The sequence below is a fragment of the Elephas maximus genome, chromosome 25 (genome assembly GCF_024166365.1).
Source record: "Elephas maximus indicus isolate mEleMax1 chromosome 25, mEleMax1 primary haplotype, whole genome shotgun sequence".
NCBI classification, from domain to species: domain Eukaryota; kingdom Metazoa; phylum Chordata; class Mammalia; order Proboscidea; family Elephantidae; genus Elephas; species Elephas maximus.
Window position 1 is genome coordinate 25,355,857 of NC_064843.1, and position 19,459 is coordinate 25,375,315.

The window sequence follows — 19,459 nt, forward strand, 5'->3', positions numbered from 1 at the left end:
CACTGCCTTGTTTCCAGCATTGTGCTTTTATGCAAGGTGCCCCTGTGAACATTCTTTTGTGAATACGTCTCTGTCTCATAAATGCCTAGGAACTGAACTGCTGGGTCATAGAGGTAAGTGTTTAGCTTTCTTATTAGGTGCTGACGAGTTGATTTTGACTCATAGTGACCCCATGTGACAGAGTAGAACTGCTCCATAGGGTTTTCTTGGCTGTAATATTTTCAGAAGGAGATTGCCAGGCCTTTCTGCCTGGCCTGACTGAATGGGTTCAAAATGCCAACCATTAGGTTAGTAACCAAAAACTAAACCCATTGCCACTGAGTTAGTTCCAACTCATAGACTCTATAAGACAGCGTATAACTGTCCTACACGGTTTCCAAGGTTGTAAATCTTTATGGGACGGCCACGTCTTTCTTTTGCAGAGTGGCTGGTGCGTTCGAACCACCAGCCTTTTCGTTAGCAGCCAAGAGCTTAACCACTGTGCTACCAGGGCTCCTTTAGGTTAGCAGTCAAGCGCAATCTGCCTGTGCCACCCAGGTATCTAACTGACGGGATTCAAATAGTTTTATTTTATTTAAACAACACTTACATGTCAGATTCCACTGTATCAGGCACTCTTGTAATGATTTTACAAGTATCAACTCTTTTTTTTTTTTTAATTGTGCTTTAGGTGAAGGTTTACAGAGCAAATTAATCTCCCATTCAATAAATATCAACTCATTTAATACTCATAAAGACCCTTTGAGGTAGGAACTATAATTCTCATCCCAATTTTCTAGATGAAGAAACTGAGGCACAGAGAGGCCAAGTAACTAGTCCAAGGTCACACAGTATAAGTGATTGAGGTACAATTTGAACACAGGCAGTCAGGGTGGGGCAGGGGGCTTGCAGGTCTGATTACTTCCCTGTATCCCAACCCCTGCTCACCAGTCCTGTGGGGACTGTGCAGTCATCCACACGACCCATCTCCTTGTCCTTCCCCAACCCGGCACACCCTCCTCTCAAGGCTATGTACCCCAGTTCCTCCACAATCTCCTGTGATCGGGCCTCCCAACACGGAGCTTGGTGTCCTAGATGGGTATTCGGTACAGACTCCACCATCTGGCAGACAGAGGCATCCTCTGAGCTGTCAGTGTCGGCCTGACTCGAGGGCTTCAGGAGCCTATACTCTGGGCTGCATGTCTTTTTACCTGTAGCACAAGCTTCATTATATTGATCCCAGCCAAGTTCGCCAGGCCTGGGTGAAAAATGTTCACAGAAAACCTAGCTTCTTCACTACTTTGCTTCTCTTCCCTAAATTGCAAATCCTAACAACAACAAGGACAATAACAAAACTTAACAAGCTCCTATCACAGCCGGCAGACCAAGCTGGTTACCTTACACCATTTCTGACCCTCTTAGCTAGCCTAACCCATGGCTGTGATAGAGTCCCACTCAGCGACTCTACAGGACTGAGTAGAACTGCCCCATAGGGTTTCCGAAGCTGTAGTCTTTACAGAAGCAGACTGCCACATCTTTCTTCTACAGAGCAGCTGGTGGCCTCAAACCACGACCTTTTGGTTAGCAGCCCAGCACTTCACTGTTGTGCCAGCAGGGTTTCTTAAGTAACCCACAGGTAGGTATTAACACCCCCATTTTACAGAGGTGGAAATCGAGGCCAGGAGAGGTTAAGTAATTTTAGTCGAGGCCATCCTGTGAGAAGAAGGCACAGCAGGGTATCACACAGAGCATGGCCCTCGTACCCTAGTCCCTCATGCTCCACACTCTCCCAGTAGTTAGCAGGATAAAGGTGCTAGGCCTGCTCAGAGCTACAGGCTTTGCATTATCAGAGATGCAGAAAACGGCTGATTGAACCACATAAAAGCTTTTTTTTTTTTTTTTTTTTACTGTAAAAATACATATAACACAACATTTGCCAATTCAACATTTTTCCCATGTACAATTCGGTGATGCCAATTACGTCAATCATGTTGCACAATCATCCCAAATACCCGTGGCCAAATGTTCCATCGCTGTCAGCAGAAACTCCGTGCTTCCTAAGCAGCGATTCCCTCCGTCCTGGCCCTGCTGACCACTATTGATCTCTCTTCGTTTGCCTATTCCAGGTATCTCATATAAGTGAGATCATAGAATAGCCATCTTTTCGTGACAGACTTCAGTCAGCATGTTTTCAAGGTTCACCCACGTGGTAGCATGTCTCAGGGCTTCCTTCCTCTTTCTGGCTGAGTAATGTTCCATTGTGTGTTATATACCACATTTCGTTCATCCATTCATCTGCTGATGGACATTTAGGTTGTTTCCACCTTTTGGGTATTGTGAATTGCCTTTTAATGTTAAAGAGCCGTGAATCGAGGAGGCTCAGCAAACGCAGCTGTTCCCTGGAGGACTGAGCTGGAGGGTGCTCAAACGGAGTGGCTTGGAAAGGGAATGAGCCTCTTCATAGGCTGAAAACTGTCAGGAGGCATCTTTTACTAATTTTGCTATTTTGGGGGGTTGGGTATTTCTCAGTGCATTTTAAAAGCAACATAGCTCTGATAGCATCTTCTCAATTTCAGTTCCTAACATAATACAGTCAGCTAACAAATCCTAACATAATGTGATCAGATCAGCTGGCCAGCCTCGGTTTGCTGATGCTTCCAATTCTGCATTTGGCTCCCGATGCTCACCAGGCCCTGGGCAGGTGACCCCGGACAGGTTATCTAAGCTTTCTGAGAGTCAGTTTACTCCCCTGTAAAAGGGCGCTTTCACAGCAACCTCACGCGGACTACCAGTTGCTGAAGACCCGCCGTGCATCAGGCACCTGGATAAGCACTTTGGGTGTCAGCGCATCTTCTTCGCTTCTCCCACATCACTCTGAGGAACTTCTAAAGACCCCCATTTTACAGAGGAGGCAAATGAGGCTCAGAAAGGTTGGTTAACTCATCTGAAGTCACCCAGCCTTGATGCGTCCACCAGAATTTAAGCCCAGGTCTGTCTTCCCATGTCATCACCCTTTTGACCCACCAGACCAACAGCAACTCCTCACTGTTGCCGATGGTGGGCTGACATCTCACTCAGAGTTACTGGCCTCCATCTCTGTGACCCCTCAGCACTGATGGTGACTGAGTCAGGTGGGAAGATCAGGCTCTGGCCTTCTGGACTGACCACTGCCCCTGCTCAGTTCTTGGGCAGGGAGTAGAGGAGGAATCAGGGGCTTAGAACCAATTTCTCAGCCCCAAGACATAAGCTGGAAGGTCCCTCAGAGCCATCCATCCAGCCCCCATCCACATATGCAAAAGCAAGGCCCGGAGGGGACAAATGACCCAACTAAGGACACACAGTGAGAGTTACTGAAGAGGGTTAACATCCAGGCTGCTGACCCTCGAGAAGCTAAGCACCCAGGGCCATTCTGGAAAGGTCTCCACATCCTGCCTCACTTCCACTTCTTGGTCACAAAGTGGGCTTGAACGCTGAACTCAGCAGTGAACAAACGTGTGAAATCAGGGGGCTCTCCCACCCTCCCCAGAAGAGATCCAGGCCCTCCAAGGGATGCTAAATTCAAGGTGGCCAGGAGTGGGAGAAGGGTACTGTTTTCAAGAAAATCCTTAAAATTACATTTCCAACTCACTGCTGTCCCCTCCCCCAACCAGGAACCTTCCCGCACCATCTTCATTGTTTCCAACTCATTTAGAGAGAGTGAACATTTCCTGGGATTCAATTTCTCTCATAATAGTTGGAAGGAAACAAAACTATAGGCTGTAAACATTCACTGCATTGTATCAAAAATATCTTTATTACAGGGAAGGCACAATAAATGTAGACCAAGGTCTTCCCCCAATTCATCCCCTATGGCCCACCCCCTAATGCCTGTGCCTTGGAATATTAAATATGTTGCAGGCAGGAATCCATGGAGTTTTTAGATACGTATTTCAGCAACTGGAATACAAAATCAAGATGGGTGAGGGGTAAGTACCGACTCCTTCTCAGCAGTTTTCTCTCAATGAAAACAAGAGAGGCCAGTCCACTTTTCTGAGCACCTGTTTAGGGGTGATGGCGGAAGCCCATTAGGTCAGTCTGATATATACTCAATTCTTTCCATATACATAGGATGGGCTTTTTTTTTTCTTCCATGTATTTTATTCACCAGCTGAGAAATGATATTAAATTTCATCAGATTTGAACAAAATCTATGGTCTCAAAACAGTTTGCTTCAAGGCCCTCATATTTATTCAGAATTCATGAATCATGTTTCAATAACACAACCATAATTATTTTTAAAGTGTGATGTTTGTGGGTTTAATAGGAAATGCTCACAAAAGGCCTTTTCTCTTTGATTGTAATCTTAGCAGTAATAGCTGCTGTTACCTTCTTAGCACCACAGCAGGCAAAACACAATTTCATTTTAATATGAATCTCAAGCTTTTCACCCAGGTTTTAATTAAAGCAATAAAAGCCGTGCCATCTTTGCCCTTTACAATGTACACAGACTCAGAGGCCAGAGTTGCGAAGCCTAGAATCTGAGATCTCAGCAACTGCTGGCGGAAGGGCCTCCTGCCTCCAAATACATTTACCGGGAGTTGGGTTTTTGTTGTTGTTGTTGTTTTTCAGAAAGATTCAGCTACCTCCCTGCTCTCTGTGCTGCAGTTTCCTCATCTGTAAACCGGGGACAGCAATAGCACCTACCTGACAGGGGAGGATGAAATGAGACCAGCCACGTAAAACATTTAGCATAGTGCCTGCTCCCAAGGAGCCTGGTGGTACAACAGTTAAGTGCTCATCTGTTAACAGAAAGGTTGGTGGTTTGAACCCACCCAGGAGCTCCACAGGAGAAAGACCTGGCAATCTGCTCCCATAAAGTCTACAGCCTAGAGTACCGTATGGGGCAGTTCTACTCTGTCACATGGGGTTGCTATGAGTCAAAATCGACTTGTCGGCACCCGACAACATCATCACCACCATCATTATTTAGGGTTGGATTAAAACAAGAGACCATGTAGCCTCATTATTCACATGAGGAAACTGAGGTCCAGGGAGATACCAACATGGGTGAAGGGAACAGAGTAGGATCTTACCTCCAACTCATAGCCCCTGGTTCCTTTTCCCATTCCAGGCACCTACACTGCTCCCTGCTGGAAGGAGACTGTAACTTCAAAGCCAAGTAGGCTTCTCCAGGCCATAAGGACCGCGGTACTCAAAGACTACAGCCCTCTCTCCTGGTTATACCACCTATCTGCCAGAGGCTTGATGCTTGATTGAAGTATAAAAGTGCTTGTTTCCCCACAATGGTCCAGACAGTATGTTACCAAACCTTTAGATTTTAGCTAAACTGGTAGGTGAAAAATAATATGTAGTTTTGTTTTACTTGTGAATTATTCTTAGAATCTTTTCATATATTTAATACCCAATTATATTTCTTTTTTTTTCTTTTTTGTAAACTACTGGTTCATATCTCCCATCCGTTTTCTACCTGGGTTTTTACTTGATTTCTAGGAGTTCTTTGCATATTAGGAAAATTAGTCCTTTGAATATATCATAAGTCAAATATATTCTTCCCCCATTTTCATTTGTCTTTTGATTTTATTTATGCTGTTTTAGCCATACAGAACCTTTTTTTTTTTTTTTAATTTATGGACAAATTTTTAAGTTTCTTTCTCTTAAGGATTTGAGTCACAAAATGTCTTCCCCCACTTCAAAGTTGTGAAGTACTTTTTCTCCCCCTGGTGCCTTTATGGCTTCCTTAAGTACATTTATATCTTTGGTTTATTTAGAATTTATCCTTGGGTAAGGAAGGGCTGTGGATCTAACATGATTTTTTCCCTCCTTCTTATAACACTCTGCCCTTGGCTTCTAAGACTCTGTTCTCCTCTCACCTCTGGCCACTCCTTTGCAACCTATTTCACAATCTTCTTCTCCTCTCCTTTGCCTTCAAATGATGAAGCTCAGCACTTCAGAGTCATTGATCCTCTACTCTTCTTACTCCATAAATCTCATCCACTCCCAAGGTTTTAATACCACAGCTGAAGATGTCCAAATTTACTTCTCCTGTGAGTTCCAGGCTTGTACAACCATCTGCCTACTTAGACATCTCCATTTGGATGCCCAATAAACATGGCAAATGTAACCTACCCAAGTCTGATTCATCAAACGTATACCTCCCCGGGCCTTTCCCCAACTCAGAAAAAAACCACCATGTGCTGGAAAATGGGCTCATGCTAGAAACTTGGGAGTCATTCTTTACTCCATTTCCTCTTCCTCCACACCCACCACCATCAAGACCTACCAACTTCATTTCCAAAATATATTTCAGATCCATCCACTTCTTTCTACTTCCTCTGCCTCTATCACAATTTAGGACATTATCCTTTGTTTGACCTATTATCACCCCCTCCCAACTGGTCTCCCTGAATCTACTCTTACTACTGACAGCTTTTTAAACCCCAAATCCAATCATGTTGTTCAACCTCAATCAATATATCTAATCTATCTCCCCCCCTTCTCTCACCTTCCTTGTGCTCTCTTACACACACACACGTACGCACTTAAGTTCTTTCAAGAATTCTCAGGAAAAAAGTCAGAAATTTTTAGCAGAAGAGGTATTTAAAGCCATGAGAATGGAAAACTTACCCCACAAGCAGGAAGGCTATAATGAGGGGGTGACATTTGCAGTGCCCCTGCGAGAACAATCAGGCATTTGTTGGGTGAAAATAGCTAGGGGATTCCCACCAGAGGAAACAGTGCTCTCACCAAGGCACAGAGTTGGAAGTGAGCACGAGGGGTGACCAGGGACTCATCTCATGAGACTAAATCATTACAGGTAGTGCCCAGTTTATGACGGGGTTCTGTTCCAACAACTCCATCCTAAGTTGGTTCTCATGTAAGTTGAATACCTTTTTTTTTTTTTAGTTTTCATTATTATAGCCATAGCCTGCTATATGGCAGTGTTTTGAACAGCAAATCATAACATTGAACATCTGTGAGTGAACACCTGAGAACGATAACATCAGCAAATTCCGTGGTACAACATTGTATGTGGTATATATTACTAACAACAAGATGCACAAACAGAAAAACAGATGGTCGTAAGTTTGGTTCGTCTTAACATGAATACGTCGTAAGTCAGGGACTACCTGTATTTGTGGTAACAAAAACAATAAAAATAAGTAACGCATATGTGCGTGTGTGAGTTTAAGCAAGTTTTATCAAACACTGGTGTTTTACGTAGGTTGGGTTCCCAAGAAATAGAGCCTGAGACAATTGCTGGAATCTATCAGGAGATGGGGAGGGAAAGCAGCAAGACAGGGCAGGGGAGGGAGCTAAGCAAAGATGTGGTCTCAGTGGGAGACCTGCTTCAGCCTGAGCCCACAGGGAGCTCTGGAGCAGGAATGGTATCGCAGAGTGGGTCCTCCTTGAGGCAAGGGGCCAGCCTTCTATACCATCCCCACATTTCCCTTCTATGTCATGGTTCCATTTGGCTGAGGCCAGTTTTCCAGAGAAGAGAGCACGTGTGAGTAGTTAGCAGCCAGCACTCTCAACAACTGGACAATGGGTGCAGTGGCTTGGACAGGGGAATCTGGGTGAGGAACCAACAGCATCCACAACCAGTGGCACACCTAGGGTACTGCACCAGCCCTGGGTGTGTGGCACCCCTGAGCAGTTTCTATTAACCCAGTATGGCCCAATGTCCTTCCTCAAGCATGCTAATGTGTTAATTAAAAGATCAACGACCTTGGCTTGTATTTTTGAGCTGATATTATGGTAAAATTATCTATAAGAAGGGTGTCGGACACGTGGAGACGCATGCAACTTCAGCGCTTACCATAGGTGCCATTTTCCACAGATACGCCGCCGGCCACGCCGGGTTAATAGAAACTGCTCAGGGGCACCACGTGCCCAGGGCCGGTGCAATACCTGCCATACCTTAGTTTCACGTCTGTCTACAACACACACTTCATTTACTTCTTCTGACACCCCAGGAGGCAGGAGTTACTCTCTTCTCATTTGACAGAAAGCTGAACTCACTTTTACAAGGGCACCTGGCTGGTGGAAGAGCTGGAATTTGAATCCAAGTCTGCTGACTCCCGAGCTCAGTTCCTTTCCTCTTCGCCCTCGTCCCAGGAAGGAGACTCAGAGCCAGAAAATATCAATCCCTGTAACTCCTAAACAGGGTCTGCTCTCAAAAGGGGTAAGATGTGACCTCTACCAGGGCCCCCTCCCCAGAGGCTGCTGGTGGCTCTGAAGCCCGGACTGAGAATTTCATCAACATTCTCAGACCACCCAGGCAAGTCTGGCACAAAAAACGTAAGGTCCAGGGATGGGAGAAAAGTGATAATTTGTGAAAGCTAAGGCAGCTATACAGGAATTTTGTGGAGGCTTGCAAAAATCAAACAATGGAGCACGCATTTACAAAAGACGCTTCAAGCCCATAAGAGCTGGTTTGAAAAGTTTTAAAAGGGGACATAGTCAGCATAATATATGCCCCATGGGAGACTCTGACGCAGCGAGATTTCTAAATAAAGAAGATGGTGTTTCAGGAGTAGGGTTACATTAAAGAGCAGGTTTTTAACATGATAAAACTGGACTGTTCTAGAACCAAGCACCTTCCAAAAATGCCTTCCCACTCATGTCCGGGCCTTGCGCACAATGTTGTTGTTGTTATCTGTCATGGAGTTGGCCCTGACTCGTGGCGACCCCATGCACAAGGCAACAAAACACTGCCTGGTCCTGTGCCACCCCCGTGACTGGTTGCAGGTCAGACAGTTGTGACCCATCAGGTTTTCACTGGTTAATTTTTGAAAGTAGATTGTCAGGCCTTTCTTTCTAGTCCTTCTTAGTCTGGAAGCTCTGATGAAACAAGTGAGGCATCACAGCAAAACGCAAGCCTCTACCGACAGACGGGTGGTAGCTGCGCATGCGGTACATTGGCTGGGAATCAAACCCGGGTCTCCCACGTGGAGGGCAAGACTTTAACTATATTTATAAAATATTTAGAGTGCTTTTTTTTCCCCCTCTGATCCCTTATTGGCTATGAGATTTTCATTTTTCCCACATTATTATGTCAGTCCTTCAGTGACTGGGAAAACAGACTTCCTTCAAGTGATGAGAAAACACACCGAGAGAGGGTGTTCATGTATGTATGTGCACGTGAGTTCAAGCGAGCACTCCAGGAAAAAGACTGGAAAGAAATATACAAAAATTTTACCATTAAAGACTACAAGCCAGTAGAGCCCTCCTGAGCCACAGGGAGCTGCAGATACTGAGAACCTAAGCTTCGATTTCAGCGAAAGCAGCATAAACTACATCGCAATTGTTTCCCATGTGTAATAGTTTATAAAAAGACCAGTGTTTTGCAGCTCCTCCCATCAAGCTCTATTTCCCCATCCCCTGGATCTGGGCCGGGCTTGTGACTTGTTTTGACCAATGGAACGTGCAGAATTAGTCATGTGCCAGTTCCAAGCCTAGGCCTCGAGAGACCATGCAGCTTCTGCGCTTGCTAGTCTTGGAGCCCTTCTCCCACCACGTGAACTAGCTCAGGCTAGCCTGCTGGAGAAGAAACACCATGTGGAGCAGAATCCTAACTATATCCCTCCCATACCAACCAGCTCATGGGTGACCTGCAGCTCTTAAGTGATCCTAGCCAAGACCAGAAGAGCTGCCCTGCTGAACCAGCCAAACTGCCAACCCATGGAATCACCACCTAGATAAATGTTTGTTGCTTTAAGGCATTAAGTTTTTGGGTGGTTTGTGTGGCGCAGTGGTTAAGAGCTATGGCTGCTAACCAAAAGGTCTGCAGTTCAAATCCCCCAGGCATTCCTTGGCAACCCTATGGGGTAGTTCTACTCTGTCCTATAGAGTTGCAATGAGTCGGAATTGACTCGACAGCAGTGGGTTTGTTATGCAACAAAAGCTAACTTAGCAAGAGCTAAGAAGTCTGGATGGCAAATGCTAAATCTGCTCACATCAAGATTGGCTCATGCCACTGGGTGGGCGTGGTCAATCTCAGAGAATCCTGATGTCTTCTTCACAGAGTCCTAAGTTAGGAAGATCCCCTAGATGGCAGCAGAAGAGACTTGGAAGGGCCCTCGGGAGCCCAATGACCTCGTTCCGCTGTCAGGGAAACTGAAGTCCAGAGAAGGGAGGGGCCACATTCACTCATTACTCAAATATTTCCTGGCCGCCTATGTGCCAGACACTGTATGCCACTGGAGTACACACCAGTGAACAAGAGAGACTAGCTCCTGCCCTCAAGGAGGCCAGTCCAGTGGGGGAAATCAGAGGTTAACCAAGTCATCACACAAACCAGTAGATGATCACACACTGTGACAAATACCGTGGATTAAAAGAACATGGTGCCATGAGAGAGAATCACGGGGAGGGGACCTAATTCGGATTTGGGGATCACAAAGGGTTCTGTGAGGAAGTCACATTGACGCTGGAGCAAGTTGGTGGCAGCCCTGGAGTGGGAACAGGGCTCTCCACAGACAGGGCAGGGCAGGGCAAACAAGTGTGTCAGGCTTTGAGTGAGTCCCAGCTGGGCAGGTTCAAATCCCTGGCTGAGTAACCTTGACAGAGCCAGTCAACATCCTTGAGCCTCAGTTGTCTCATCTATAATATTGGTTAACAATGTCTACTACTTCTCAAGGCTGCTGTGAAGATCAGCTGAAATAACCACTGAGAAAAGGGCTTTGCACACTGTAAAGTGTTCCGCAAACAACAGATGTGCTGCTGTTAATAGCTTAGGGAGGCATTTATTCGTCCCACGTCTCTTCTCCAAAGGACTGTGGTCCCCTTGGCCCAAGCCTAGAGCAGACACAGAGCCCCACAGAGTCCCACTCTCCCTGATTGGTAGAAGGGCAATGCCAACACCCTCCACCAGGGTTTGAGGCAGAACAAACTCCTCTACGCTATCGTTCTGAAAGCCAGGTTCGATATGTTAACAAACACAATTTAAACATTGTGAAAGGGCTCGGATGAGATGTTCATGTTAAGCCCCAGTCTGTTGAGACAACCATATTTCTAAAACTGATTACGCACACTTAAATGACATAAGTGGCCTCTTCCAAAATAAGCTCCAGGACCTGGAGCCTTGCCCACCAGCATCTTCTAGGGCGGCATGATGCTTACACAGGGGTGGGCCAGAGAAGGGGCACGGTAGGTGATCCCAGCACAGAGCGCCGCCCTGGGGGTGCAGGGGGCAGGGGTGGTGCGCACTGCCCTGCAGTGGAGCTTTCATGACCCACTGGGTCTACTGTCTCTTCCCTCACTGGCAGGGCTCCCTAAGGGGCACAGATCCCATCTTACTCATCTCTGTCCCCCACAGGACCTGTCATAGCGGGGTACATAAATGTTTGTGAGCTGGTAGGCTGCTATTTCCCCAGCTAGAAAATGTGGGCCCAGCATGATGGTAAAGGGGCCACCCAACTTGGACTGCCACAGCCCCCACGACTACACAGAGGGTGGAGGTCAGCTCCAGGGGCAGGCTGGTCCTCCAGCTCCCCAACTTTCTCAGCAGCTATGAAACTCCTCAGCCCTCCGGCAGTACCACTGCCTTAGGGCACCATCCTCCAGGATCCCACAGCCTGAAGTAAACATCTCTCTACAGGTACATAGGTCACCTTGAGGATTCTCCTGCCTCCCGTCTGTGCCACAGCCTGCAATGAGGACACAGCTGCCCACCAGGCATCGGTGCCTGTACCTGTAACTCTGACCCCTCCTGAAGGATGGCACACCTTGCAGTGAGGACTCACTAGGCTCCTGCCCGCTCAGGTCCACCGGCTTAAGGAAGGAGCTCCTGCCTCCCACCTGAGCCACAGCTTTCAGTGAGGACACCCTCCAGCACCCCATTCTGAACCTAGTACCCTCTTCTATCCTAGTCTACAGTGAGGACCCTCTCTGATACCCCATCCTGTTGTGAGGGCCCTTCCTGGTACCCCAGCTTGCAGTAAGGGCCCTCCCCAGCACCCCAGCCTGAGTGGGGACCTTCCCCGGCACCTGAGCCTGAATGAAGACCATCCCTGGTACCCCAGCCTGCAGTGAGGACCCTCCTTGGCACCCCAGCCTGAGTAGGGACTCTTCCTGGCATCAGAGTCTACTGAGGATGCTCCCAGCTCTGAGGGATACTTTAATTTCCAAAGACCAGGCACGCAGGGAACAACCTAGTTCCAGCTGGTATCTGGGCCTAGGATCCCTGAGACTCCCAGAGAGCTGGGCTGGGCTGGGACTTGGCCCCCTTTGCCACAGAGGAGAACCTCACAGGCAGCTTCTGCTCTGCTCCCTCTGTGCCATGCCCAACGCCATGGCATTAGACAACTCTAGGTGGGGAGACCCTGTGTGCTCGGGAGTGGGCGTGTGCAAAGCATACCAGTATAACACGCAGCAGAACCCGGGAGCACAAGACACCTCTACTCACTGCTGCTGAAACCCCCTCTGAGCCTCCACTGGCAACACGTTTCAGTTCCATCAAGTTTCGAAACACTTCCATTTTTAAGCCAACAGTGGCCAGGTAGGTGATTTATAGTAACCGCTATAGTCCAAATTTGGTTGTCCTTCTCACGGGGACTCAACTGGCATTGTTGATCAGTTTGAGAGGAGCTAGCAGTGGGGTGTACCCACCCTCCCACTCTGTGCCTCTCCCACCCCCACCCCAAGAGCAGCAGGGCACGAGCCAGCCCAAGGTTTGGACGCACTCTGGGAGAACGGGCACCCACCTGACTGGCCGACAGGAGCTCTGGGTTTCCGTCACTCATCCCCACGTAGGCGCTGTCACCATCAAACTGGAACAGAGACAGAGAGGGAGCTCTGATTAAAGTGCTCTCAAGATGGCAGCAGGAAAAGCAGCCAGAGGAGGTCAGAGAACTGTACAGGAGCCAGAGACCCAGCTCCGAATGCAGTGAGGGTGGGGGGTTGGGGCTTGGAAAAGCAAAGTCCAGAGCCCAGGAGGCCCGGGGCTCTACTGCAGCAGGGATTGGGCAAGAGGAACAGCCCCTGTCCTGTGCTCACACTTACGATGGCAGAGGAAACCTTTCCACCCTTCCTACCCTGTCCATAGACACTGCAGGCTGTCTCGCCAGACACTGAGCTTCCTACCCCCAAAAGTATGCAAACGCCCAAACGCCTCCCTTGGCCACAATGAAGTCAGGTGAAATCCCACGCCCCCAGGTCTTCCCATCCTACGTGGCTTTACTCCCTCAGACATACAATCCTAGCCCTTAAGTCACCCCTGGACATGGGCAGTGAGGACTGTGGTAGAAACCACTTCTAGGAATGACAATTCCGTGTTTTGACAAGTGGCCGAGTCTGGATTCAGAGAGATTTCTCTGTAATAGGAGTCCCTGGGTAGTCCAAACAGTTAATCCACTCGGCTGCTAACCAAAAGGTTGGAGGTTTGAGCCCTCCCAGAGGTGGCTCAGAAGACAGGCCCAGTGATCTACTTCCAAAAAACCAGCCACTGAAAACCCTATAGAGCACAGTAGTATTCTGACACACATGGGTCGTCATGAGCCAAAATCAACTCGACAGCACCTGGTTTCTCTGCAGTAGAGAGAAGTGCTGGCTCCCCTGATATATGGCCTTGAGCTGGGGTCAGAATGTCTGAGGCTCCTCATCTGTCAGACAGGGATAATGTTAGTAGTTCCCTCTTCACAGGACATTACACGAAACATGCAGAGGACTTGGCTCCATTTCAGCTAGTTCCCTTTCTTTGCAAGGTGCCTTAAACAGGGTTCCCCAGGAGGAGAGCCTGGGACAAAGATTCAGGTGTGTGTGATTTTCAGGGAGTGCTCTTTAGGAAGAACCTGTAAAGGAAGGAGGGCAGCAGGACAGGGCAGGGGAAGGACCTAAGCAAACACGTGGTCTGGGCTGGAGCACAGACTTGGTCCCAGCATGAAGCAAGGGGCCGGCCAGCCTTTTGTAGCCCTATGCAAGAAAGTCACCAGCTGTGGGCTGCCCTTAGGGGACAAGGGAAGCATAACCTTCTGGGCAGGGTAGCTCTCATCTGGCCAAGTGCAATTCTCCAGAGAAGGGGGCAGCTGTGAGCCATTTGGAGCCGGCCGGCAGTGGATGGGAGATGTGTGCACCTGCTGGCTGGTAAAGGGACGTGGGTGAGGTACCAATAGCAAGGGGCACATTTTTAAATTGAACAACTGTTTTTTTTTTTTTTATAAGTGTTACGGATTGAATCATGTCCCCCCCCACAAAATATGTGTATCAATTTGGCTGGGCCATGATTCCTGGTATTGTGTGATTTTCCTGTATGTTGTAAATCCTGCCTCTATGATGTTAACAAGGGAGGATGGGCAGCAGTTGTGTTAGTGTGGCAGGACTCAACCTACAAGATTGGATTGTGTCCTGAGGCAATCTCTTGAGATATAAAAGAACCAAGCAGAGAGACGGGACCTCATACCACCAAGAAAGAAGGACCAGGAGCAGAGTGCATTCTTTAGACCCGGGGTTCCTGCACAGAGAAGCTCCTCCACCAGGGGAAGATTGATGAGAAAGACCCTCCTCCAAGGCCCACAGAGAGAGAAACCTTTCCCCTGGAGCTGATGCCCTGAATTTGAACTTTTAGCCAACTTCACTGTGAGAAAATAAACTTCTCTTTGTTAAGGCCATCCACTTGTGGTATTTCTGTTACAGCAGCACTAGATGACTAAGACAATTAGGTAATATATTCACATGGTTCAAAATTCCAAAGGTACAAAAAGGAACACAGTGAAAACTCTCCTTCCCATGCCACCTCCCAGCTATCTGTTTCCCCTCCCAAGAGGCAACCACTGTGTCTACCAGATTCTTTGATCTCTTCCCAGGGTCGTAGAGTTGTTTCTTTTACACAAATGACAGCATCCTATACACACACTAGTTTGCACCTTGATTATTTTTCTCTTAGCAACATATCAAGGAATGCTTTCCATCAGAATGTAATTCTTTTTTCCAGTGCCTAGTATTCCTAGTCTTCCATGTATAACATAAAACATCTAATTCTCCATTAGTGGGCAGTGAGTTGTTCCTAGTCTGCCACTATTCAAACATTGCTCTGATGAATATTTTTATACAACCAACACTCAGCATGGGTGTGAGCTTATCTGCAGGATTGTGTACGAGTGTAACTGCTGGGTCCAACTGTATGTGCATTCGTAATTGAGACACAGACATCACCGAGCTGCCCTCTGTGGTATGCGTGTTTATCCACACCCCACAACCACGGGTGAGATGTCAGCTCACCCAGACTCCTCCACTGAGACAGGCTTTCCTCAACCTCCGCCCAGATACCAGCCCCTACCCTTGGGCTCTGAGCCCACCACCACCACCATTCCTGACCACCAGCCATTCTCCTCCTTGTTCTTTATTCCAGAGCCTCCTTTACTTTCTAAAAACATTCTATATAGTTTAGTTACCATGTCCATTGCTTACAGTTGGATTCTCCCTACTAAAAGGAAGTCTCCAGGGATGGTGAGAGGCCCCAAATAAACGATGTTGAAAGCGAAGAACAACGTAGGAGGGCTCACAGTAGAGCTCGGCTGTTAACCGAAAGGTTGGCAGTTTGAATCCACTGGCCACACCCTGGAAACCCTAAGGTTCTACTCTGACCTATAGTGTCACTATGAGTCAAAACTGACTTGACGGCAATGGATTTTTTTTTTTTTTTTTTTGGTATACAGCTACAGGAATCAAAACAGCCTGGTACTGGTATAATAATAGACACATACACCAATTGAATCGAATTGAGAGTTCAGAAATAAACCCACACATTTATGGTCAACTGATTTTTGACAAGGGTGTTAAGTCCATTAGATGGGGAAGAGTCTCGTCAATAAATTAAAAAAAAAAAAAAAATTTTTTTTTTTTTTTATGGTGCTGGGAAAACTGGATTTCCACAGGCAGAAAAATGAAACAGGATCCAGGCCTCACACCATACACAAAAACAAATTCAAAACAGATTAAGGACCTAAATGTGCAAACTAAAGCCATAAAATTCTTAGAAGAAGAAGCTGGGGCAACGTTGTCAGGCCTAGCTTTTAACACTGGATTATCTAATATAATAACAAAAGCACAAACAGTAAAAGAAGAAATTAATAAACAGCACCTCATAAAAATTAAAAACTTTTGTTCATCAAAAGACTCTACCAAAAAAGTGAAAAGACAAGCTACCAGCTGGGAGAATATCTTCAGAAACTATATATCCAACAAGAATCTAATAACCTGTATACATATATATATATATAATCTTGACAACAACAAAAAGACAATTGTTAAATGGGCAAAGGACTTGAATAGACATTTCGCCAAAGAGGACATTCAAATGGGCACCAAACACATGAAAAGATGCTCATTAGCCAGCAGAGCGATACAAATCAAAACCACAATGAGATACCATTCCTCTCCCACTAGGATGGCAGTTCTACCCTGTCCTATACATACGGTCACTATGAGTCAGAATCAATTTGATGGCAAAAAAGAAAATAAATGTTGGTGAGGATGTGGGGAAACTGGAACCCTTATCCATTGCTGTTAGATATGCAAAATGGTACAGCTGTTGTAGAAAGCAGTGTGGTGGTTCCTCAAAAAACTAAAAATAGAACTACCATATGACCCAGCAATTCCATCCCTAGGTATATATATACCCAAAAGACTTGAAAGCAGAGAACCAAACAGAGACCAGTGTTCATCGCAGCACTTATTCACAATAGCCAAAAGGTGGAAACAACCTAAATGCCCATCAATAGATAAATGGCTAAACAAAATGTGGTACATACATATAATGGAATACTATTCAGCCAGTAAGAGAAATGAAGTCTTGGTACATGCTGCAAGATGGATGGAGCCGGAAGACACTATGCTGAGTGAAATAAGTCAATCAGAAAAGGACAAATATTATATGACCTCGCTTACATAAAAAGACAAGAAAAGGCAAAGGTATGAGAACAAAGTTTATTAATGGTTACCAGGAGCAAGAGAGAGTGGAGGAAAAGAGTGATTAACAGTGATGGAAATATTGCACTGATTAAGGGTAGGGTTGCACAACCAATTACTGTAATTGCTGTCAATAAGTTGTACACCTGTAAAAAGTTGTGTGATAGATATATTTAAAACAATGACCAAAAAAAAGGGTGAGTAGTTGCTGAGGCTGCTTATGTACAACCAACACCTCAGGGGTTTGGTTCCTTGGTTGGAGGTTTAGTGTCGTGGTTTCATGGGACATCCCAGTTAATTGGCCTAATAATGTGTTTAGTGCTTTTTAAAAGCTTGCAAGTAGCCATCCGAGACACAACAATTGATCTCTACTCACCTGGAGCAACAGATGAAGAAGGAGAGGCAGGAATAGGAGGAGGATATGGGATGTGTGGCTAACTGCCACCATGAACAACTACCTCCTTTGTCACGAGACCAGAAGAACTAGATGGTGCTTGGCTGCCATTACCAAACATTTTGATCAAAGATTCCATAGAAGAAAATGAAGAACAGAATTTCAAATTCTCATGAACTCTGGACTTCCTGGAGCCACGGAGGGTAGATGAACCCCTGAAACTATTGCCCTGAGATAATCTTTAAACCTTAAACCAAAAACATCCCCTGAAGTCTTTTTAAAACTAAACAGTAAAAAAAAAAACAGTAGTTTAGCTTAACTAGTAAAAAATGCCTGCCTTGAGTACTGTATTCTTTTAAGATCTATCTGTAGGAAATCAAATTGACAATAGTAACTTGGAAGATTAGATAGGAACCTTATGTTAATGAGGGAAGAACAGCTCAGAAAAGGAGGGAGAGAAGGGTTGTACAACTGGAAGAATGTAATCAGTGTCACTGAGCTGTACAATGTAGAAACTGTTGAACTGGTTTATGTTTTGTTGTATATGTTCTCAACAAAAACAAAATAAATAAAATTATATTAAAAGTAAATAAATAAAAAGGAGGTTCCAGAGGTCAAGGATCTTGGTCTATTTGTACACTTATGCCTCCAAAGCACCTAGAATGGTGCCTGGCAGGAGTAGGCACTCAATAAATGCTTGCTGAATGAGTGGAGGAAGGAACGAAGCAATCACTACACCATTCATATTGTCTCTTACCAGGCCAGTCTTCCCATGTAGGTGGTGGGGTTGGTGGTTATACCTAAGCACCTTTCCAGAACAGGGACAGGCACAGAGTCCCTTGGTGACTGCTGAATTATCAAAAGAAAAGGCATGCCATGTATACAGTCTGGGCACCTGACCCCAGTGCAGAGCTCCATTCACCATCCTGCACTCAGAGCCAGTGCTTCAAGGCCCTGCTCAGAGGCCACCTCCTCCAGGAGGCCTGCCATGCCTTCGCCTCCTCTGTCTGTTCCTCTGACAACACAAATCATCTCTACATCTGTCTTCTGCACCACAGGAGAACGCGGAGGCTGGAACACGTGGTTGCCTCACACGGTGCCCTGGGACATGCCGGGCTGGGGACCTGGTCTCTGCCCAGGGCTCCACCATGTCAGGGCCCATGGAGGGGACAAGGAAGGAGGGAGGGACACCCTGAGACTCCTAGGCTTCCCCTGGCTTGGCCTCTGAAAACACTGAGGCCTGGGACTTACCTGTTCAGCCTCTTCTCTTGTGGCATCCTTTCTGGGAGAAAGAACTTATAAACCAAGGGCAGAGATCACAAAGCCAGTCTCTGTCCTCAGACACAGGCAGAGCTACCTCCTTCTCCACGTGTACACAGATGAGATCAGAAATGCCCACACCCACATCCACCACACAGTTTATGCTGAGCGTGTATGCAAACACACCAAGCTGACAGTGTGTACAAGCTTGTGGACACACAGTATACCACAAACCAGTGGACCCCATGTCATGCACAACACAGCTTTCAATACAGCCTTTAGTCACACAGCCCAACACAAACGTGTACACAGCACAAGCATGAATGTGCATATACTCATAGACCCATTACATGACGGGTACACAATACCCATAGCATGCACACAGAGGAAAAGAGTGCACACCCAGATCTACATAAGTACATTATGTACCTGCAACGTATAAATATATCGTTGCTGTTGTTGAGTCAGCTCCAACTCATGGTGATCTTATGTACAACAGAACACAATGTTACCCAGTCCTGCATCATCCTCAGGAGTGCTGGCATGTTCAAGTTCATTGCTGTGGCCATTATGCCAATTCATCTCATCAAGGGTCCCCCATGCCCTGGTTGGCCCTCTACTTTACTTAACATGATGCCTTCTCTAGCAATTGGTCCCTCCTGATGACATGCCCAAAGCAAGTGAGTCAGACAATGTTCCATCGTGATCCATGTTTTCAGTGGCTAATTTTTGGAAATAGATCACCAGGCCTTTCTTCCTAGTTTGTCTCAGTCTGGAAGCTCCACTGAAATCCACCCACCGTGGGTGACCCTGGTGATATTTGATGGCATAGCTTTCAGCACTGCAGCAACACGCAAGCCACCACAGTACAACAAACTGACAGATGGGTGGGTGGTGGTGTGTAACTCACATCAGTGTGAA

General features: G+C 46.5%; 1 protein-coding gene across 5 annotated transcripts in view; it reads right to left on the reverse strand.

Moving 5' to 3' along the window:
• The window catches only part of TOX2 (TOX high mobility group box family member 2), a 155,928-nt gene that overhangs the window by 72,542 nt on the left and 63,927 nt on the right, over positions 1 to 19,459 (reverse strand). For 4 of the 5 annotated variants that reach the window (XM_049868896.1, XM_049868892.1, XM_049868891.1 and 1 more), the window contains exon 2: positions 12,684 to 12,749. The exons of the other annotated variant lie outside the window; for it this stretch is intronic. In XM_049868896.1, coding sequence (XP_049724853.1) covers positions 12,684 to 12,749 — 66 coding nt within the window. The remainder of the gene's footprint in view (positions 1 to 12,683; positions 12,750 to 19,459) is intronic. 5 annotated transcript variants of the gene reach the window in all.